Below are 24,759 nucleotides of genomic sequence, written 5' to 3'. Positions count from 1 at the left end.
GTAAAACCTTCTGCACCAATCCCTTACATGCCCATCATTGATCACTCTATTACTCTCTTAACTACTGTAGTATTCTGCTGTTGTAATAAAATTAGCAGAACTTCAAATTTTATCCTCTTTTGCTGTGCTACCAGTTATTTCTTGTACAACTAGAACCACTCTTCATTCTTAACATTGTCCCTCTTCAATCACATTTTTCATTTATCAGCCTTTTTGTATGACATGTTATCTCTTTCTCTTCCCTGGACTACTTTTCCTTGACTCACCATTATGTACTTCTGATCACCTCCACCACTATAACTACACATCTCTTGTAACTAAAATGGTATTGCACTTTGATAAGACAACTTGTGTCATAAAAATTCTTACTGACATTGTAGTCTGCCTAATAAAAAGTATTTTATTGGTTTGTATTGTAGACCCAGGAAAACCTGGGACGGGGTGGTGAAGCACGACCTTCGAACATTAAGTCTCACCATGGAAATGACCAGAGACCGAGACCTATGGAAGTATGCTGTGCGTGAGAAGACCCGGCAAGACTAGTGAAGCCATAACCCGTGGCCCCTACCTGGGACGTAGTCAGTCCGCCTGTGCATACCTTCCTGCTTGTGACACTTGAGAAGACCTGTTGAGGCAAATCAAATCAAAGTCAAATCGAATCAAGTCAAACCAAATCAAAATAGATGAACATCAATGGAATTTGTATCCTTGTGGTACCAGTGCCGGTGGCACATAAGAAAACCATCCGAACGGGACCGTAGCCAGTACCGCATCGACTGGCCTCCGTGCTGTGGGCACGTAACAAACACCGTCCGAGCGTGGCCGTCTGCCAGCCTCGTCTGGCACCTGTGTCGGTGGCACATAAAAACACCATCCGAGCGTGGCTGTCTGCCAGCCCCGTCTGGCACCTGTGTCGGTGGCACATAAAAACACCATTCGAGCGTGGCCGTCTGCCAGCCTCGTCTGGCACCTGTGTCGGTGGCACATAAAAACACCATCCGAGCGTGGCCGTCTGGCACCTGTGTCGGTGGCACATAAAAACACCATCCGAGCGTGGCCGTCTGCCAGCCTCGTCTGGCACCTGTGTCGGTGGCACATAAAAACACCATCCGAGCGTGGCCGTCTGCCAGCCTCGTCTGGCACTGTGTCGGTGGCACATAAAAACACCATCCGAGCGTGGCCGTTCGCCAGCCTTGTCTGGCACCTGTGTCGGTGGCACATAAAATTACCCACTACACTCTCGGAGTGGTTGGCGTTAGGAAGGGCATCCAGCTGTAGAAACACTGCCAGATCTGACTGGCCTGGTGCAGCCTTCGGGCTCCCCAGACCCCAGTTGAACCGTCCAACCCATGCTAGCATGGAAAGCGGACGTTAAACGATGATGATGATGATGTATTATATTTAGTTGTGATGGAAAATTTGGTTTACTAATTCAAAAATATTTTTTAATCACCATTAGTAACTTTTGGCAGTCAACAATTAGTTAACTAAAGTATTGGTTCTTAGATTGCTAGAATCATTAGAGCACTAGACAAAATGCCTTGCAGTATTTCTTCTGGTTATGTTCTAAGTTTGAATTCCACTGAAACTCTGCATTTCATCCTTTTGATGTTGATAGAATAGCACAGTCAGGTACACAGGCCAATGTAATTGATTAAACCCACCTTCGCTGGCCTTGTGCCTATATTACAATTATTAGCTTCCAGTAATCTTAGAATGATTTATTTTCAGTTTTCTTCTTTTCAGACTTTCCTTCCTACACCTTATTTCTAAGCCAAAATTTAATGGCCTGGCAAAGAAAATAATTTTATCTTTGTAGCTTATCTGCTTCAGAATTTGAGTAATTTGATGATTCACAGAAAGAAAGGAAATTGTTTTTACTCTCACAGTAAAAAAGGTTATATATCAAATTGGCTTTACAATTGCATAAATTTAGCATCCATGTCTTTTAATGCCCGTACATCTAAATATTACTATTTTAATTCCAAAACCACTTTAATTAAAACTGTAGAAACTGAACTACAAACGGCTACTTAACATATTTAACACTATTTTATTAAACAACATGATTAAGGAGTTACTTTCATTCTAACTAGTTTCAAAAGAGGTTTGCACTTACATATAAAAAAAAGTTAAACCATATAATTTCTTGAAATTATCTCCCCTTTTTCCTGAATTACTAATGGTTGTCATTAGGTTTCTTTCTCCAACAAAGGAAAAAATTTCAATTCATTTTTCCATGCGCCATAATCCATATCAGAGTTATTTGAATTCCATTCCCCAGAGTTTAAAGATAATTTCCCACTGAAGCTAATGCTAAAACTCTAAAGATACAAATGCTTACCCTCAAACTTATTAAAAAATATACTTAGACAATATTTTTATTCACAAAAAGAAAAACAATAAAAAAAATACATTTGACAATTTTATTGTATGTAGAGAACTGACGAACTAATAAAGAACTCCAAATTTTTGTTGACAATATCAACTGACCACTCCATAAGCAAAAATAGCTTTCAGAGTCTTATTCAACTCATTCTGAAGAAGGGATCATAAAAGAATCAAATTCCAAAAGAAATCTAACAACATTCCTGTTATCTATAAACCATATATTGTTATCTATAAACCATACAACTAAAATGTTGTATATGTCAGCAGACTAATGTGCATCATATATATCATCATCTCCATCTTAACCGCCATTTGAACATATCTGTTTATGTCATATGGAATTTGTCCTAAAATAACTATACTTACCTTCTGTAAACTTGTTAAAGTATCATAATCCATCGTATGATCTTTGAATTATTTAACTTCGTAACTAGTTTATTAGTAAACCCTTAATCAAATTATATTTTATGTCCAAGTTAACAAATGCTAACTACAGCAGTTTACTCTCAGCTAAATACTTCTCCTGTAACTGTTTCACTAAGGAACAGAGCGTCTGTAGCACATGTCCCTGACACAAAACCAAACCACATCTCGTCTAGGCTAACTATATCTAATTTATCAAGCTATTACTCTTTCAGTTACTTTCATAATCGGGTACGGCACTTTGCTGTATAACCTGATTAACTATATGGGTACTAGGCTGTATCTTACACTGCCAGACATTTTAAGCATGTTAGCAGCAATTTCTGATGGTTCAAGAGCTATTCCTGCCTTTCTACATGTTAATTGCAGGTATCAACCCTTTGTTGGTTCTGTGTGCAATAATTCATCTTTTGAAACTTCTACATCTCAATTTTTTTCTGATATACTACCTGGTAATCCAGAACACATGCTTTTGGTGCTAATACAGTAGAACACTGGCAAACATCTTGCCTTCTATGTCTCCCTTTGATAAATAAAACTATTGCCTAGTCATAATTATCTCATAAATAATCTTGTATAATTCTTTGCTGCTCCAATCTTTACAAGCCTATCTCTTCACTTTTACAGCTGCCTACCTAACTGTTCCCCACCCATGTTGCTGGAAACCTTGCACCAGCAACAAATTTTGTCTGTAGGCCTCAGTATGTTGTCCTGTAAGAACTTCCAGTTGTCATTTATGCTTTACATCACTATTTCTTCCTCCTCTTCATCAAGTGCTTCAAATAGTACGTCTCTGAGTTTCTGACTGTTTAATGGATCTTTAAGCTTCCATATCTTCCTTTTCCATGCTGGTTTTTGTCTCAGAGTCTTTCTAGTTCTAAGTCTTTACTCAATAGCAATATCCATTCAATATAGAAAACACAGAGCAGGAATAGCAGCAGCAAAATTTTAGTAACACTTTCTTGTACTTATCTAGAATAAATAAATTTCATAAAGCTGAAGCTGTACTTTTTTAAGAAGGAGAGAGAGAAAGGGATAGCAAGTATTTCATCACCATCAACAACAACCACCACCACCAGTCTGGATTTGTAAGGCAGTATTAAAATAATTAAAACTCATTTTCTTTATATCGAATTTTGTTACTTTTACATATTGGTAATCTATGCTCCTATTGAATTATTCACTTTCATCATCAGTTGATTAAATTCATTAGACAAAAATATTATTCCCCTAAGGGTGTCAGAGGGTTGTTAGCTAACTCTAACTGAAAGGTATGCATCAAGGGAACAGCAAATAGAGAGAGCATTGAGCCCAATCTTGGAAATGGCATGAAGATAGATGTGAAAACATTTTGTTAGCTAGAAGATGGAATGGATCAAACAACAGTAGCTGGAGTGTGTATGGAAAAAGTTCCAGGAATTGAGTGACATGCTAATGAAGAGAGGTATTGCTGAAATTGATGGAACAGTGTATGCTGCATGTAGGAGGAGTATTATGATTCAGATAGAAAGAACAGAAGTGAGAATGATTTTATGGATGAGCAGGAATATAACCAAGAGAGAAGAAAACAAAGAATTTCAGAGGACGATGCGAATAAAGCCAATGATGAAGGTTTTGAAGAGAATGTGATAAAATGGCTGGGTTAGGTGCTGAGGAAGAATGAAAATGACTGGACGAGAAGAGTGATGGAAATAAATGCAGAAGGAAGCAAAGAAAAGAAAACCCAAAAAGACAACTGAAGATGATGGTGAGGAAATGAGGGGAAGATGGAGAAGTCTGTCATGGTTAACTTTTGTTTGATTTTGTTGTTGAATACTTACACATGCATACATGTGTCTGTGCATGCATGAATGCACACACACATGGTAACCTTTACAAATGAAATACAGATTTGATTTGGAAAGACATAAAAACGTTAATTAAAATATCTTTTTACTAATTTAATATTTTAATAACTATAGCCCTTCTGTAATAAACTCACCCAAAACTTTTTGTGGCTTATAACACCAAGCAATCCAAAACAACCTAATCATATTTAAATGCGAAAAAGAACACAAACTTGTTATTCTACTAGTATAACATGACTTCATTAGACAGTCTTTTTTAAATGGACTTTGGATTCTCCAAAGTCCTTGGATATTTTTTCCACACAGTCTTCTATAATGTTCTACATTAGGAAAAGCTGAAAACCAGCTTCACATTGATTAATAATGACTCTGAATTTGAAGACTTTTCAAAAGATGTGACAGAAACACAAGAAAAATGCAACAAACTTAACCACATGCTTGAATATAGAACTGGTTATGATCATTTCTGAATGTGATTCCTACAGTAATAAAAATAATGATAATGATTTTATACAAAAACAGAATTAAATGAAACTTTTTTAAGCATCTCTTTCAAAAATTTTCAGAAGAGATCAGACCTAGAAATAGTCTTTCCAATGATTTGAAAGCTATCAGTTTTTCGTCTTCTTTTTATATTCTCCCACCCACTTAGTAATAATGTTCTAGACAATAACTGGGGAAACACATCATTATGTAGACTAAATAAAGAATAAAAAAAGATACTTTTTAGTTTTATAGATACCTCAAGGGGAAAATTGCATACAATTTTACTATAAACATTATCTGGCAACCATCCAACCCATGCCTGCATAGAAGGCAGACATTAAACGATGATGATGATTAAGAAGCTACCCAAAATTACCAATTACAGGAGTGCCGATGAACACTTGGACAATCCTTGTTTCCAGTCTAATGACTATAATGTATTTCTATAATGTTGTTCAGTATATCCATATAAGATGCACTTGTAGTGCACCAGTAAGTGAGGAAGAACATTTATGATCCTTAATTAAAATAAGATTCCACCCGGATACTGTACTAAGGACACTTAAATAAAATTACCTAACAAGAACTAAGACTGTTTGTTTCCTAGTATCAAAGCGCAGAAGATTTGAGAGTACTGGATACTTCTATGCTTTAGTTTTTGTGAGGGAAGAATGAGTAGTTAAATTAGCATAGCCTAGGTTATGCTATGGTCTGGAAATTATCTAATATATAAAATAGAGATGTGTATGATTTCACTTTTCATGTGAAAACGGCTTCACCAATTACTTCCATAATTGTGATGCATGAATAATTTGACCTTAGGCATATTACAGGGTCTGCATTTGATTTTTTTATTAAAAATTAAAATAAATAAAAAATATTGCTTTTTATATTACATTCATGTCTTTCAAAGATTTTAATATTTTTACTTCCGGTTTTCTAGCATCACTGACATAACATATCTCTTTATGTGTATCTCTATCCAACTCTATCTCTCTGTCTATATCTCTTGTTTTCATTTTTCAGACTCTATTCTTTTCACTTTCGATTTTCATATGCCATTGTTTAACTTTCATGTTATTGTTTTCACTGTAAGTCTAAGTTTTGAATTGATATTTACAAACAAACAACAAATTACTGATAGAAAGAATTTCACAATTACTGATGCAAGTAATTTCATAATTTACAGCCAGAAGTATCTTCCTAAATTTCACTTCAAATCCATATGGTTTTGTGTTTTTCTGTTGTTGACAGTTTCTGTCTGGTTCCTTCAAAACTGGCTCTTTGGTTCACAGACTAACAAATTGCACTTCAACACGTACAATACTTTATTTTCCGTTAAAATTTATTATTTACTTTCTGACCAATGTATTAAGAAACATAATTTATGTTACCAAGTTATTTTCATTGTTTACTGTCTTCTGCACTTGTGTATTTCTGTATACATATTTTACCATGTGGGTGCGCTGCCCTGGACTGGCCGAGTAGGCGCTGGCTGCAACACGAGACCATGGTGGCTGCCGAACACTGTTTTTCAGCCTGACGCCCGGTTGCGACCTGTGATCGCGGCTTCGGTTGCATGTATTAGCTCTAGAATTGCCACAGTTATCCACTCCCCTCGCAGTGAAGAATACAGTCCCAAGGATTACATCCAGTTCCTGAGCCATTCACAGTTTCACCATTTGTTTACGGCATGAACTTACACTTGCTCAGTAGGTAGACCAGATAATAAATGGTGGCTGATAGCTTTTTATGGCATATAGTAAATAAGAGTAGAGGCGAAAAATGTTATCATCCAGTATTATTACTACTTATATCTCGTCTAGAGATTTTTGAACTAGCTAGTTTGCTTCTGTGTTTATATATTGTGAGTGGGGACGATTGACTGCCATCTCCAGCAGGCAGGTATCCAGTACAGATGATGGGGTAAAGACCCAAAAACCTACTGGTCTTGCCAAGCCAGAGGGGAGTGATTTACTCCCTTACAATATATCAGATACAGGTTGTGTATCGTTAACCAGCTGAAAAAGACGTTTTCCTAGGGTTAAAATGTAGTAACGGTTCTGTACAGAACAGCCATATAATAGTGGCAAAAAATATTACCATCTAGTATTGTTGCTACTTATATCTTGTTTAGAGATTTTAGAACTAGCTACTTTGCTCCTTAGTATTGAAAATACTTTTGTACTATTTACCAAATCATGAGGGGCTCAAAAGCAATGCAGTCATCAGTAGTTGTGTAGACATAGCAATGTTGAAGTGAACATGTTATTCATAAAAAAGAAAATGTCATGGTCAGGGCAAGGGCATGCCAGACGGATATCTTTCTGAATTCAGCTAAGTCCTAAAAATACATATGTGTAAAATGTGTATGCATTTTTATGATGAAATGATGGCCACAAAAAATGATTCCAAGAATGTCAATATCAAAAAAGGAGAGCTTTCAGTGAATACTCAATTGAAAGAGCTTTCCATGATCATTTTGCAAAGTATGCTAAATGATGTTTTATAAATGACAGAAATCATTATACTGTATATCAATATTCATGTTTCTACTTTTGTAAGATGTATGTAACGTTAAAGGGAGTAAATGAAATAGCAAGAAAGAAATGACTGCATGTTATGGTAGTAGTAGAAGCAGAGATAAGGTCATTAATTGTTATGATAGTGGTGGTGGCAGAGATGGTGGTTGCGACACTCATTATATAATGATGAATAGTAGAGAGAGGAGAAGAGAAGAGAGAGAGAAAGAAAGAGAGAGAGAAAGAAAGAGAGAGAGAAAGAAAGAGAGAGAGAGAGAAAGAAAGAGAGAGAAAGAAAGAGAGAGAGAAAGAAAGAGAGAGAGGGGGATTTAAGAAGTGAGAGGTTGTGTGAAACCACTGTGTCTTTTATCTCTATACACCACTGGTTACAATGTACTTTCATTCTTCTCTTTAGCTTGGGCCCAAATCTATTGACTATGTCATTGTCCCAACATTTTGGAGGTTTTTTAAGTGGTCTCTTCTGATCTAATGGATTCTACTCAACAACTGCAGGAGTCCACTGTGGTCTGTGAACCTTGCAGCATGTGTAATGCAGCAGAACATATACTTTTATTATTTCATAATCACATTGTTCACTCCACTCCATTCTGCATTATATCGTTTCAGATATGCTCTAGCAATGATATTCCTGACATGTAGCTTTCCATGGCCCTCTGCATCATGACCAACCATTAGTCTTCCTTCTTACTGGCTTATATGTCACATATAAGAGTGCAGGCAAGTCAGTGCAATTGAAGAGACTAGCATGTGGGGTCTTATCCAAACTGTGCTTAGAGTATATGGTCATAACCACATTCATTCATTATACATACATATTAAAGCTCCAGTGTTTCATCATTTATATACTTCTATTTGCAATACCCAGATAATTTTTTTTAAAGCTGTAACTGTCATATTTGATATATTTTAATATGTAAATATCATTACTTGGACTTTTTTTCTTAAATACTAATATATATTTTGCTTATTTGAAAAGACTTTGTATATTCTCTTTATAGAGTAATTTAATTTATTATTTTGATTCCATCTGCCATCAACAATTCAAGCACCAATATTGGATTGCATTACTTTATAAGAAATCTAAGAGATTCTCTCCATTTCTAAATGACGAGCTTGTGAAAATTTCTGCAATTTTGGTATATAAGTATGAATGAAATGTGTCCTAATGCACAGTTTTTTTTATTTATTTATAATCATTCTTCTAAATGCTTCAACTTATACTGTATTACAGTATTTTTGTATTATACATACTGTATATGCACATAACTTATTGAGTAAATTATTTGTCATTTACATATTTTAGCCCAAAATGCATACAGAAGTATTAAAGAGGCAGTGTCAAACAGAACCCTTTTTCCTGTCAATAAAGCATAGAAATATTGCAGCTCAAATCTTATTTCAATTATTATCAAACTAAAGGAGATGTATTTACTAAATAAATACAGTACTTTTAAGCAGCAAAAAATTCATTAAAGCATTGTGAAGGAAATGACAGGCTATTATTAACCAACAGGGCAAGTGTTTATGGCTGAAACTATGCCACAAAAGTGAGCTGTGGAATTTCAAGATACTGTTAGTAATTATTTAAATTTATGAAATACTTAATTTTCAAATCTATCTCGTTTTGTTTTTATTATTATCATTAATTTACAGGTAAGATTAAGTGATGAATTTAGATTTATTATCACAATGAATCATTTGTTTATATATCTGTGAATTTATTTAATTTCTGTAGTTGTGTGTCCCCTCTCCGAACATAACATCCACTATTTTACCTTTACGGAACACTTGTTTTATATGTACTAAAGTTCAAATGAAAGTCCAATAATGTGCACAATTCTTCTACTTCACAATTATTTTGATATTTACTCCAGCTGAATATTGGTTGTGGTGATATTAAACAATATTTAAATAATTTTAAATTTAATGATTTTAAATATTTTCACCTGTAATTTCAGTTTTGCTTCTAAGATGTAATAGATTTATTTAAGAAACTTTCACTAAGTTGTATTCCAAAACTAATTTTTGTACCTCAATAAACATAAAACAATTTAGTTTTGATCTTGGTTATTTGAGAATTTCATTGAGAATAGGAGTTGTATTTTTGTTAGAAATATAGTAATGAAAAGGATAAATATCTGATATATCCTTTTTTTTGGTCATAAAGCCTTCACTGGATATATTTACAATATTTAAAACTTTCATAACTGGCTTCTGAGACCAGTCCTGGTCTCAAATCATTTGAAACTACCTGTATTTAAATCAAAACATCAATGTAGATCTTATGTTAGTGATAACACATGCTTTCATATGGTAAACACATCTCATACGTTAACCATCCAATGTTTGTTACAAAGTAAATTTGTGTTCTGATACTAGCTTCAGATTCAGTAGTAGTGACTAAATTTGAAGCATTTTTAAGAAAGAAGCAGTAGCACCAAATGAAAAATGCATCAAGCGAAACCATATAGTGGGATTTTTCAATTTAAGAAAGTGAAAATGACTTGTCAGGCTGAGAAGGGCAAACAGTCAAAGTATTAGCCACTTTCTAACATATTAATGGTTGAGCCTGTGGCAGTGGAGACCACAAGTGTTCTCAGCCGCTGGACTATATCCCTGCTCACCATTGTCAAGGCAGAGATGGCTATCTGCAAGTGCAAACACCTTGAGTCATAGTGGCTGTTCCAGCACATCTCCCTTGCCTTCCTCCAGGGCAACAGCTTCTCCATTTTGTCTACTGGGTCCATGAAGCAGTCCGACAAGCCCTTTCAGATATTTATTTGCAGTAAGGAATTTGTAAACTATTACTACGTTATAAATATTCACTTCAAGTACTGAAATGAAGTAAATTAGTTGGTACAAACCACTGAAAGGGGAATTCCATTCCCTTTATCTCTATCCCTCATTTCTTTCACTAATCATTAGTTTTTAAGTGCTTCACATATATTAAAAGCAACAATAGTGAAAGTGATGATGAAATGATATGAGAAATCAAATAGAGTGAAAACTTAAAAACTATTTCTCATAGAAATTTTTCTAGAAGAAACCACACCCAAGCAGGTGGGGAGGACTTCAATGACCAAAAACCCAGCAACATTTTCTTTTGTTTATTCCAATTAAAGTGTTCCAGTCAATAACTGCAGATACTCATTGTCAGAGAGAATTTAAACAAAAGAAAAGAAGATAAACTATGAACCCCCTTACATGAATGGATGAAATTTGGTTCCTTTGTTTCTTTTTCTTTCTCAGTAAATATTTTAATGGACATTAGACATTACAGACACCAGTATTTGAAGTAAAGATGAATGTTTCTGTGAACTCTGTTTTTAAAACTGTGTTAGTAGTTTCACATATGAAACACATCAGAACTTCAATGTAGGGAGAAGGGTATTGTGATCCATGATCTGAAATAAGACCTCTTCTGGTCACTAAATAAAGGACAAGTCCTGTAATGTTTCCAGCAATATATGTCTAGTCAGCCCACAAAATGGGATGTGGAAGATCTGCACAATCATCCAATATACATAAATAAAAAACATGAAGGTAAATTATTAAAATAAAAAGCACTACATTTTGAAGCTTCAATGACATTTCTTAGAGGCTAAAAAATTAAGAAAATTTATGAATATGAAACTGTACTTTAACTGTTTCAATGCGCAAGGCTAATACATTAGCCAATAAGGAATATTTAAGACTAGATGAAACGATTTTGTAGTATCACAATTATTTGCAATTTTATGTGTCAATGAATATCTAAATATAACAAATCTTACAATGTAACCGAGATATCAAAACATAATATTTATTTTTGAAGCTGTCTAGTGATAAAAAATCTTCAGCTGGAATTAATTAAATTTCTATATTAAGCAATTATTGGTTGTTAAAACACTGTAAGTAACTAGAACATACCTCAAAATTCTATGACAAACATCATTTTTCAGTGGTGTTAATCAAGCCATCAAGCTCAATTTCCATAAAAATCACTTTGTCATTGTACAAATCACAGCAGTGTTCTCTTTTCAATATAATATAAAAGCTTTGATTGTGAAGAAATAACAATAGCTACCAGGATAAAACTTCTAACAATTATGGCACTGCATTTAGGATTATTGTTTTTAGATTCAATTTTATCCTTGATTAAAGAAGAAACGCTACCCAACTTAAAGCAGATGTTTCTTACAATACAGTTGAGTAGTATCACCCAGCAGTAGGATAAGAGATTGGAAGGTGTGTGGGAGGTTAAAATCTCTAAGAAACTAAACTAACAACTGAGACATGTACAAACTTTTAAACAATGTATTGATTTTCACTTCCTTACTTCACCCATAATATATATATGTGTGTGTGTGTGTGTGTTTACTTGTATACTATGTATGCATGGGTTCACTGCACCCCACTCTCTCCAAACAAATATATAAATATTCAACCTCCATTTAAGCAAGTATTCCGTAGGATCCAAATTGTATAAAATCTTCATTTGATTAGTTTCATTGCCTAAATCATCATATTTACAAGGAAAATATTAATTAAATCTAATTATTATGTCACATTTCAAATTTTTATGGTCTTAATGCCTTTCCAGAGTGTGTTACATATAACAGATGAAAAACAATCAATAATGCACAATGAATATCTTGAAAGAAATATCTTACATAAATGCATAAATTTATTAAGAATATTACCCTAGACCTTTGTATTTAAATTATATTAAAAATATATGAAAATGTATCCCGAAAGGACAAATGTAACACAGAGGCATTTCTCTTTCTCTTTTACTTGTTTCAGTGGCCATGCTGGAGCACCGCTTTTAATCGAGCAACTCGACCCCGGGACTTATTCTTTGTAAGCCCAGTACTTATTCTATCGGTCTCTTTTGCTGAACCGCTAAGTGACGGGGACATAAACACACCAGCATCGGTTGTCAAGCAATGCTAGTGGACAAACACACATATATATATATACATATATATGACGGGCTTCTTTCAGTTTCCGTCTACCAAATCCCCTTACAAGGCTTTGGTCGGCCCGAGGCTATGGTAGAAGACACTTGCCCAAGGTGCGACGCAGTGGGACTGAACCCGGAACCATGTGGTTGGTAAACAAGCTACTTACCACACAGCCACTCCTGTGCCTATAAATAATTCCTTATCAACTTCTACAATTAAACATGGGTTTTAAAGATTACGCCTTTCCTTAAGAATTACAGCACATTTTGTGCAAGTATATTGGCTTCAACTAGACATTAAAACTTGGTCTTCATTGGCAAGCTTGCTTTCAACACTATAATGCTTGACATGAGAAATTATTAGAATGATATCAGAGATAAATATTTTGGCAATAATTTTGGAAATAATATTTATTTTACTTGATCAAATGCAAACAATGAAATATCAGATGTTTGAAAATCATGAAGCCAGCATAAATATATAATTTATTTTGATTATGGAAAAAATAAAGGAGAAAAATTAAATCATATTTTTGACAACTTGGAGAACTGAGAAAGTTAAATGTGGTTGAATGTCTTATAAGATAGATGTATAAGGATTTAAATGTAAGTTTAGGATTAGTGGAATGCATGATAAAGAGGTAAATGTTCAAGTAGAGTTACAGAAGAATTAAAAATCTTAGATGGCTTTGGGCATTCGTGTAGACAACTGACCAGCAAAATCAAACTAATAAGATGCAATTGAAAGTAAAAAAATATGGTAAATGTAAGATGAGTAAAGGAGCCTATGTGAATTCGATGAAGACTAAAATATTTAGTCAAGCAGCTCCAAAGCCTAATAAGGATACAAAAGAAACGTTAGAAGGGTGTCCATAATATATTAATAATGTTAACGACGGGAGCAGAAAAAGTTTAGTGAAATATTACAGAGATTCTACACACTAAGCCTATTATCTGCATTGTATGATCAACTTAGTAACAAGCAAGGCATGAAAAACTATGGTCTGCTATTACTTACAAGTCTTGTTTGTGCTGAGGATGTAGTCAGTCACTTATAGCATTAAGTTTAGAGTATAACTGCCTTTGTTGATGACACAGTGATTTATTTATTTTTTTGTACCAAAATACACATGTTGGATGTATGATAACATATAGCAATCATGATAGATACTGAGTACTGATAGATTTTAATATTTGACTGGAATTATTTTATACATGTCTGTGAATGTATGGGTGAATTTTGCCCTCATCAGTTACAGGAGCAACATTCTTTCAAGCACATAAATACAAACACACACAAAATGTTCATGTGTTTGAGTTTTAAATTGGGATATTTACATATTTCTATTTTGTTTTGCTAACTCTTTGTCAGCTCTAAATGAGCAGACTTATGATCAAAGTATTCCAGAATTGACTATTCCATTCATTTTCTAGTCTCATCATCTTATGGATCTTTTAATTTTAAAAATACAGAATATGATTTCAGTTAAATCTATTAGATTGAGTGACCATATAGAAATACCCTCTCAATCGAACCACTTGCACATTATCAGAGCAGATGTTCATACAGCTACCCTCCCTTTCACTAACTACTTAGCTGTGACATAGGAATGGTAGCAGCAGTTTGCCAGCTAAACATACTGAGACATCTGGATCCCAAGGACACAACTCAAGCTAAACAATCAACAATGGGTTCAAGAGACAATCACATGAATCTCACAGCTGTTGTGGCTCATATAACAAGATTCTGTTATACTGGATTTCTGAAGCTGGCCTTCATATCAGTTTTGTAATTGCAAGTTACTTTTTATTTACCTTTTCTATATTCACCTTGGGAAAGTATTTACTACTATAGCCCTGGGCCAATCAAAATTTTGTCAGGAAAATATTGCCATACTTGGAAACAGGCAGTAGAAAATCTGCTTCAACAAATTCTGTCTGACCCATGCAAGCATAGAAAAGTGGATGTGAAAACAATGATTATTATTATTGTTATTGTCAATTACATTGACCCTAGTGTTTCATTTATTGAAGCCAAAAGAATGAAATGCCAAGTTAAATTCCGCCGAGGTTGATTTTGCCTTTCAGGGTAGATAAATTAAGTACCAGTGAAACACTGGGCTCAATGTAATTAACTAGTCCCCTCCCCTAAAATTTCAGGCCTTGTGCCCATAGTAGAAAGGATTATTATATATGTATAAAACTGCACTAGTTTGGTCATATGATGCATATGAACGAGGACAAATGCATAAAGATGTGCTGAACCCAAATTGTGGGGGGTACCTATGGAAGGGGTACCTAGGAAGACATGGGATGAAGTGGTGAAAAAGGATTTTCAGACACTGGGCTGCACTGAGGAAATGACAGAAATCTTTATTATAGGCACGATGGCCCGAATGAAGAGGGGACATAACAATACAATACAGGACATGGGGTACATATAACAAAAATACAGAAAGGATGGTATGAAATGAAATATTTATAATGAATTAAATGAAATGGCTTACGAGCCCCCCAAAGCTTGCAGATTCATTTACAATTACAATTGTACTATCCGGGGCGTTCATCCGTAACGTATGCGAGTAATTCCTCCTGTTCTATAATGCCTGGCAAACTGTCATATCGAATGTATTGCATTACGCCTACAGCTATATTTGAATACAAATTTATTAATTTCATTACCGTCTCTCTTCTAGCTAAGTAAAATCATTGTCTTCCACTCATACAGGGAAAAGCACCCATGTTGGTGCTGTGTAGACAATAGGAGCCTGGACAGCCCCAGCTAGCCAGCTCCATGTCAAACTATCCAACCCATGCCAGAGTATGGAAGGCAGGTGTTGAATGATGATGATGATGATGCATAAAATTATGGAATAAAGAAGTGAGTTTTCTGTCTGAAATAGATGTTTCTAATGCTTACTTTTATATTGCCAATAAAGATTTCTTCTAAAAATTAGTCACTTCTAAATAAAAACTATTAATTTACATTCAGTATGCTTTTTAAACTTCTGAAAAACCATTACAATTCAAATTCTCATCACATTTGCAATTTTAAGATAATTATTTCACACTGAACATTTCCTAGTTATGTTGACATTTATTATTGTACCTGAAAAGATCCCTTACTTAAATTTTTGTCTATTTTGTGGTTTATAGTGACAGGCTTTATTAGTATTATCAAAATTTGTTTTATGTAATATTTCAAACATATAATCCCCATTCCAGTTTGTTGAAGTTTCTCTATGGCACATAATTATTAAAAGTGAAAATGGAAGGAGCTAACCATTCAACAAAGCAAATTGTTGTCGAGAAGTCTTGCGACAGAAGTTATTGCGGCAGTAATACTCCCCCACCATGACCACAAAGAAGAAAAAATCCTATCATCTTTGAAATGGTTCCACATGGAATTTTAGGATAAAAATGATAACAAGAAACAGCAACTGAATGCTTTATCTGATCACCTACCACTATATGGACACTGATGAGGAATTACTAAACAATAACTAAAGGTTGCCTTTATATCTTTTTATTGCATTTATTATATAACTTTTCTCTTTCTCACATATTTAAAATAAATACACGTACACTTAGAATTTTTCCATACAAAATGTATCAAATATACTTAACAAAGTATGCTTTAGGAAACAGAATAGTTTAGTGTTTTCTAGAGTCAACTTCTGAGGCATTAAAAAAGTACGCAATGTGTAACAACAATCACCAAAAAACTTTATATTTAAACTATTTATTTCTTTTTCTTTCTCCTTCTCTTTCTCTCATATATATATCAAAAAGCCATGGGCTTATAAGGCTGGTTTTCCAGATTCTGTGTATACTCTCCACCTGCCAGACATGATGCTGGTCTGTTGCAGGATTACCCATTTTCACCAGCTGAGTGGACTGGAGCAATGTGAAATGAAGTACTTTGCTCAAGAACATGTGTTGCTTTGTCCACAAATCAAAACAGCACAATCTTATAATCATGAGTGCAACACCCTAACTACTAAGCCATACATCTGCATGCATGCATGCACACACACACCATCATTCTAACATACATGAATATATAATTTATCAATTGCAGGAAAGTTAAAGGATATGCAAATCATACAATATGTTGCAATATACAAAGTTCTACCACATTCTTTCAATGTTCATTATGAAATAAACAAAGTTCCAAAGAAATTTTTAATATTGAAAGGATAGTAATTCAATATCTAATTCCCAAACTAAATGGTCTATTTTTTTCACAAAACATGTGGCAATAGTTATAAAAGAATCTATGAGAATATAGGAACCATAAACTGTAAATGAAGCATCTTCACACAAAGGCAAAAGAACTAAAGACATCAAATGGAGGATTATACTGATTTTGAGTAATTATTTAATGAATTCTGCTAAAGTACATGTGTGAAACCCCCTTAAGCATAGAAAACAACATTAAATCAGAGAGGAGAAAAAATATGGATATGAAGAAACTGTACTTACTTTTAATTGAATTGCAGACACCAACAGTACAATAAATCATATCATTCCAGGTTAACAGCTGGTGAATAATAGTAGCACTTGCTTCAAAAGAGGTAAAAAAAGACAATGCTGGAAACATCCTGGTTTGCTGGAAAGAACTATATATATGTTTATATATATATAATCTTTTTTTTTTCTCTGGAAAAGACTAATAGTTGCTTTGAATTGAAAATCAATGAGAGACTTATGACGTAAAATGAAAAATAAACCTTTTACTCCTTAAATTCTTAACTGGACAAATTAAACAGTAATAAATAAATCAACTAAAATTAGTTTCAGTAAAACAGCTATGAAAATTAGCCAATTATTAAATAAACTAGGTATCAAATAAATAGGCTTTTTTTTTTAAATATAAATCTCATCATTTACCAAATCTATTATTTAGCAGAACCAAAATAATATAAAATGAACTTGAAGATTACTTTGATAAAAGTAATTTATTTGTTTAACATATTTTAGTATGGAATATCCAGGATTTTTGCCTTAATTTTGCAAAGGAATTATGTTCTAAAATGAAAAATTTACAATAACTTAAATTATGCTTTTTCTATCAACAAATTCGAATAAAAAATATTAATAGTACTGATAACAGAATAAAGTTTTCTTTATATTAAAAAATTTTTGCAATTATTACAAATAAAAATTTTAATTTATACAATTTTTTTCAATAACATGGAAAAATTAGGGAGGAGAGGTTGGTAAAATTTCCATAAAAAGGGATTTTTAATTCTGTAATTAAAAAAATAATTTAAATTAGATTATTGCTTAAAAATTAAAATTATAATCCAAGCACATTTATTCTTGTTAAACGAAAACTATTTTGAAGTAATAGTTAGAAATTTAAAACTTTAATGTAGCTGAATTTAATAAAATAAGAAGCTAATAAAGCAGTAACTTAGCAAACAGTGAAAAATAGTCAATGTTTCAATTATAGCTATTATAATGTACAGAAAGATATTAAGTGTCATAATATAAATAAAAATAATGTGAAAAAATAAATAAGCAAACATTGAAAACAATTTCATAATATTCATGATCATCTTTGCAAATATATAAAAAAAATGACAAATATAAAAAAATTTTTCATTAAATGCCAGCTAACAAATCTGACACAACCAAAAGCAGCCTCTACTCATTTTATTTATATATTTTAAATTCAGGACAGGACTGCATGAGATTTGCCTGCAATTATTGTAACTGGTAGACGGATAAACAATGATGCATTCAGCGTTGCTGAAACGCCAGAATAGATGTGTTTAAGTGTTGCTCATTCATGCCCCAGGGAAAGCTAGAAGGTTGTACAGTTCTCCTTGAAATGGTGTATTTCTTAACTATACAACCTACTACCTCAGTCTGGGGTCATAAACTTTTCTCCTCGTTGTCAGCTTAGTATTTCACATATATGCAAGAATAGGGAAAGAGATTTTTTTGACTTTATATAAAATTTAGGAGAGAAAGGGGAGATGAAGAAAAATATGAGCTATCTATTTGCACATAGACAATTAATGGTATAATCATACAATGATGCCAATTATAATTGACATGAACCAACACATTTTACCAAAATACATTTTTGGAAACAATTCTCAAAACTTGTATTTTAACAGAATCTCTAATTTTTGCCAATTACTTATAGGGAGATTAGAAAGATACAATAGAAATATATTTAACAAAGAAAATACAACAAATACACGATAATAATTTCACTTATAAAGTTTATTGATCAATAAATAATGGTTATTATTTAATGTTATTTATTTAAAATGAATTTCTTTAACATTGTGTATTCTGAGTATTGAAACTTTGAAATATTTCAATGAATTTTTTAATCCATATAATAATGACAAAAATCAATTAATAGTTTGTTTTTTTTAATCCAAAGTTCTAAATTATTTAAAATATTACTTACACCTTATATTCCCAATATTGGTTCTTTTAATGATGATGATTATGATGATGATGATGATGATGATAAATGATGATGATAATGACAGCAACAACAACAAAACACTTATTTGATATCTTAAATGTAATTATCAATAATATAGTTAAAAAAAAAATAACTGAGAATGAATAAAATATATCTAGAGTATTGGTAGATTTAAATAATAAGGAACTAAATATCTAAAGCAATAATGTTTTGGTAAAGCTACAATTAAAAGAAATAAAAAACTACTAAAAGTTGTGATTGAATAAGTGGGAATTGAATAAAATAAGACATACAGGCTAGAAATTTGAACAATGAACATGATTTTCAAGATACAAATGGGAAAATAAATAAAAAATTACATGAAAGAAAATAAACATCTAATTTAGATTTGTGAAAATGAATTAAGATGAAATTAAATAACTCATACATTATTCAATCATGTTGTTTCATGTTGCACTTTAGATCCCTCCCTCAGTTTCTATCATCATTTCCAAAGTCATCCATCTAAATGTTACGTGTATCTCAAGTCCTTAAGTATGATGTAAAGGCAATACTGTAAGTGGTTGGGGACAGGAAATGTCTTTCTTGTTTCTTTTCCTCTATTTTTTTCTCTTTTCCTTCTAGTGCTCATCCAGTAGTACATTTACTGCCGATTAGACAGTAGCAGCTGTGTGGTCATTGACAGCGCATAAAATATAATACAAGACTACTAATTTCACTTACCATAGCGACACTGACCCATAAGCGTGAGCTTGTGACCCAACCTCAACACAAGTCCAGAGCTACGGGTTTGTGTAACCAGGCCACGCACAAAAGGAAAAAGTTAAGGAGGTAGAGCCTTGGGAAATAGCAAACATAATGTGTTAAAACAAGAATCCAGTATTCATTCATCTCATCTTTCTGGTGATTGTATTTTAATTGCATACAGATTAAAAGGCTGCTTTTGAGATTTTCAAATACATAATACAAGGTGTATATTAGCAAGTAGGTATACTTACCTGTAGGCTATGAATAGTAATCATTTCATAGTAAGCCATAAACCAATAAAATATTTTGTAGTTTCTAAATAAAGAAAAAGAAACAATAGAAAATAAAGTTGCATAATATTCTGTTTCTATCATTTGGGAATAGTCTTAAAGCAGTAGAAAATAATTAATTTATTTATAAGCAACAAATCACATTGATAATATTTTTTATTTACATAAAACAAATAAAACATGATATTAATTCAATCAGGGAACCTTTCCTTTTAAAGTATTAAGAAAAGAAAAAAAAAATCTAAGGAATTTTCTTTTTAATTTATTATTAATTTGGATATAAAAGCTCATATAAAAAAGTAATTGACAAGGAAAAAGGAAGACAGATATAATTTATTAGATAAAAAAAGATCATCATTAAATGCCTCTTCTGTCTCCAAAATATGGTAATTGAACATTTCTGGGATGGCCATAAATGATGGTTTCTGATTTAGGTAGAAGGTCAGTAATTTTGAGGAGATGGAGAGTAGTTGATACTACCAGTCCCAGTACTAGTACTTTATTTTATCAAACCCAGATGAATAAAAAGCTAAGTTGACCTTGGGAGGATTTGAACTCTGAACATAAAGAGCTGGGGGAAAAATGTCACTAAGCATTTTGTCTCAGGCTTTGACAATTCAGCCTACTAGTTACTTTATATAACCATAAATGATAACAAAGTATAAAGTTTGCTAACGACAAAAACAGATTTGCCAGCTGTAAAAACTATCCAAATATTCACTACATTTTCAGCTGTATGTATATAGAGGTGTTTGCATGATCATTTGTGTTAAATAATTATAATATTGCAATTTATATTTAAGAAAAATTTATTAATCAGATTTAATCGTAACTTTTAAAAGAATTAAGCATTTAATTTTTCATTTAAAATCACTAATTTTGATAACTTTTTAAAGAAATATACCACTTAAGTAATGAATTACGCATAATCTAAATTCACTTTTCTTTTTTTAGGTATCTTCAATGCAAAAAGTTTTAAAACAGGGTGGAGATTGTGATGTCAAATGAAAATTAAAATGGATTCTGTAAAATTGGTTGCTGAGTGATAAGTACTATAAAGAGTAATAGTAGGTTATGGTTTGCAGTGCTGGAGTCATATAACATGCAGGCTATTTTTTCTTATGTTCTTGGGCAAAGATGATGTTAAAGGAATAGCAACTAAATACAAAAAAATAAACTCCATCACTATCAACATTATAAATACATACACAGGCTCAAGCATGTGGTTAAAAAGTTTGCTTCCAAACCACAAGGTTTTGGATTCAGTCTGATTGCATGGAGCCCTGGATAGGTGTCTTCTACAAAGCTCCAACCTTGTGAATGGATTTGGTAGACAGAAACTGAAAGCAGCTCACCCCATGTGTAGTGCGTGCACGCACACACAATGGACCCTTTGGTAATGGGTCTAATTCATTCCAGAAACACAGAAACATATTTGTTATTATGTCAATTGAAATACACATATATATGAATAGCTTCTAAATGCAATCCATCCCTGTAAGAATTCTGTCCGATTCATGAAAGCACAGAAAAGTGGACATTAAAATGAATAATAATAAAATTTGTTTAAAATCATGACAGCAACTTGGATGGGGTTGGGGGTGTTAATCAATTACATAGATACCAGTACACTATTTCATTGAACCCGAAAGTATGGAAGGCAAAGACAAAATGCTACTAAGCATTTTGTCCAACACACTAACAGTTCTGTTTATAGCTTTTATTATTATTATTATTATAACAACCCTTTCTACTATAGGCACTAAGCCTGAGATTTTGTGGGGAGAGGTTAGTCGATTACATCAATCACATTGCTCAACTGGTATTTATTTAATCAATCCTAGAAGGATGGAAAGCAAAGTTGACCTTGGCAACACTTGAATTCAGAATATAAAGCTGGAGGAAATACCTATTTCTTTACTACCCACAAGGGGCTAAACACAGAGGGGACAAATAAGGACAGACAAACGGATTAAGTCAATTACATCGACCCCAGTGCGTAACTGGTACTTAATTTATCGACCCCGAAAGGATGAACGACAAAGTTGACCTCGGCGGAATTTGAACTCAGAGCATATAATGGCAGATGAAATACGGCTACGCATTTCGCCCGGTGTGCTAACGTTTCTGCCAGCTCGCCGCCTGGAGGAAATACCTAAAGCTGGAGGAAATACCACTAAGCATTTTGTCTGGTAGGCTAATGATTCAAGCATGGCTGACAGGCTATGTGGATAAAATGTTTCCCAGCCACATGGCTCCAGATTCAGTCTCAGTGCTTGGCACATTCAGCATGTTTTCTACAGGTCCAACCAAAGCCTTGTGAGGAGATTTGGTAGACAGAGACTTAAAGAAAGATGTTGAATGTATGCATACATGTGTACTTCAGCAACCTTCTCTTGATATATGCACAAACAGTGTAATTCATTTCTAGTCTTCTTTGCAAATATGTCCAGCCATGGGAAAACAAGTGAAGGTTGGTGACTGGGAAACAAATATATACAGACACAGTTATCCAGTAGTATTACATACAAAGGTTACATGTAGCTGAAGATTTGACAATACATTGTCATTATCATCAACATTTTATGTCCATGTTACATTATATAGATAGTTATTTTCTTTGTTAATAAAACATACATAAGAAACACACAGGGGTGTGTGTGTGTATATGACAATCTTCTTTCAGTTTCTGTCTAGCACATCCAATCATACGGCTTTGGTTGGCCTGAGGTTATAGTAGAAGATGCATGCTCAAAGTGCCACACAGTGGGGCTGAACCCAGAACCATGTGGTTGGGAAGCAAGCTTTTTTACCACACAGACACACCTAGACATTTGTAGTGTTTTGTCATAGATAACTATATGATAAAAATGCAACATAATAGATTGTTTTGCTAAACCAGATTATTGAAAAATAAATAGACTTATACTGAATGAAAGCTTAGGTTTCAACTGATTAATTTTCCATACAGCTCAATTTTAGTTGTGGTGAAACAGATTCAAAATAATTTGATATAAGCATATGGAAATACCATTAAAATTTACAAAAGTGATTCATAATGTATAAAAGATTTAACTAATCAAGGCTAAAGGTTTTATTTTAAAACAGGAAAACTACAGTTGCTTTGTGTTTTTTTAAACATACAACTTCTGTAACCAAACTATCACCTATCACTAACATTTGATGTACCTACAAACAATGAGAACTTTTAGATCTCTACGTATTCCATAAATTATACCTATTTCAATTGTCTTTATTATTGATAAACACTTCATTGCTTGTGAAGTAGTTTCAACTTTTTATTGCTTATTCTTGATATGTGCAATATTTTATAATCAAAATCTCCTCCCACACGTAATTTGTGTGGCTTTTGACCAGGTCATTTAAACATAATCTACTGCGATGCTAAGAAGCAGTTAAGTGCTATGTGCTTTCTTAAGAGTCTAGCCTAATAAATCTGTTTAGTTTAGCTTCTCTAATCTATTCATTTATTCACATTTATAGTTGCTCGCATCACTACCTCCACATATACTCTTGTATCTGCACAAGCACACTAACGATATAACTGTGATTGGGTCAGTAGGTCTAGATAAACAGAGTAAGTGGAAGAAAAACAGCATACCACCTAAATATCTCTCACAAATGAAGCCCATAGATAAACTCTGTATGAAATATAATAAACAAATTTGCTTAAACTTTATTGAATGGCATATCTTAAATTATTATCAAGAATAGGCAAGATTTCATATTAAGGAAAATGCACACAATAGGCAATGTACTGACATGCAAGCAAAACTGTTACTGGATTTTTGGTGTATTACTTATAGATAAAAAATATATGGTTGCAAATAAATAAAGCTCTCACAATAAATTTTCTAAATGATGATGCAAAAATTATTGGCACACATTCTGTTTTTAATTTTTTATCAAAAGCTAACAGAACAGATTATTAAAGTCCTGTTGCATCTTACACAGTGATTTTTATTTTGAGCAGGCAGGAGTCATACAAATAGGCTGTCTAGCTATACTTGCTCCTAAATCAGGTTTTTGCCTAGGTCAAAACTGAATAATTTCTCGGTTCTTTACTGACTGATGTAGTTATAGTTCTCTGGAATCTATTTTAGTTTCCTTGTGACAATGTCAACTAGAACCACAAACACTAAGATAATCAGGAAATACCCGATGCATGCATAATCACTGCACCATTTGTTGATTCTATTGAATGTTATGTAGAGAGTTCTTCATCAGTTTGACATTCAGTAAGATACATTAAAATGTTGATGGTAAAGAAATTTCATATTGGTTTCAAATTCTGGCACAAATCCAGAAATTTTGGAGGAGTTACGTTGATTACATTGACTCCTTGCTCAACTAGTACTTATTTTATCAACCCCAAAAGGATGGAAGGGAAAGCTGGCCTCAGCAGAATTTGAACTTAGAACATAAGGAGAGATGAAATTCCGCTAAGCATTTTGCTTTCTGACCATGTGGTAATAGGCACTTTGAGCAAGTGACTTTTGCTAATACTTCTGGCTGATCAAAGCTTTGTGAGTGGATTTGGTAAACAGAAACTGAAAAGAGCCATCGTATAACTGTTTGTGTGCATATGCGCTTGTGTTTGTTTATTTCTGTG

At 33.1% G+C, this 24,759-nt stretch overlaps 1 protein-coding gene across 2 annotated transcripts in view; it reads right to left on the bottom strand.

Annotated features, from left to right (window-relative positions):
• Positions 1-24,759, bottom strand: part of LOC115221517 — a 180,202-nt gene that overhangs the window by 102,123 nt on the left and 53,320 nt on the right. The window contains exons 4-5 of one of the 2 annotated variants that reach the window (XR_005002862.1): positions 20,088-20,151; positions 17,121-17,307 (exon numbers count right to left, since the gene is read on the bottom strand). Coding sequence is in view for 1 of the 2 variants with exons in the window: in XM_036510832.1 (XP_036366725.1) it covers positions 17,121-17,238 (118 nt within the window). In the remaining variant the exon portion in view is untranslated. Of the gene's footprint in view, positions 1-17,120; positions 17,766-20,087; positions 20,152-24,759 lie in introns of those variants that run through there. The other variant, XM_036510832.1, reaches the window with a different exon arrangement.

The sequence above is a fragment of the Octopus sinensis genome, linkage group LG18, assembly GCF_006345805.1.
Source record: "Octopus sinensis linkage group LG18, ASM634580v1, whole genome shotgun sequence".
NCBI classification, from domain to species: Eukaryota; Metazoa; Mollusca; class Cephalopoda; order Octopoda; family Octopodidae; genus Octopus; species Octopus sinensis.
The sequence above is the reverse complement of the archived record's forward strand: the minus strand, read 5'-3'. Positions and strand labels throughout refer to the sequence as shown.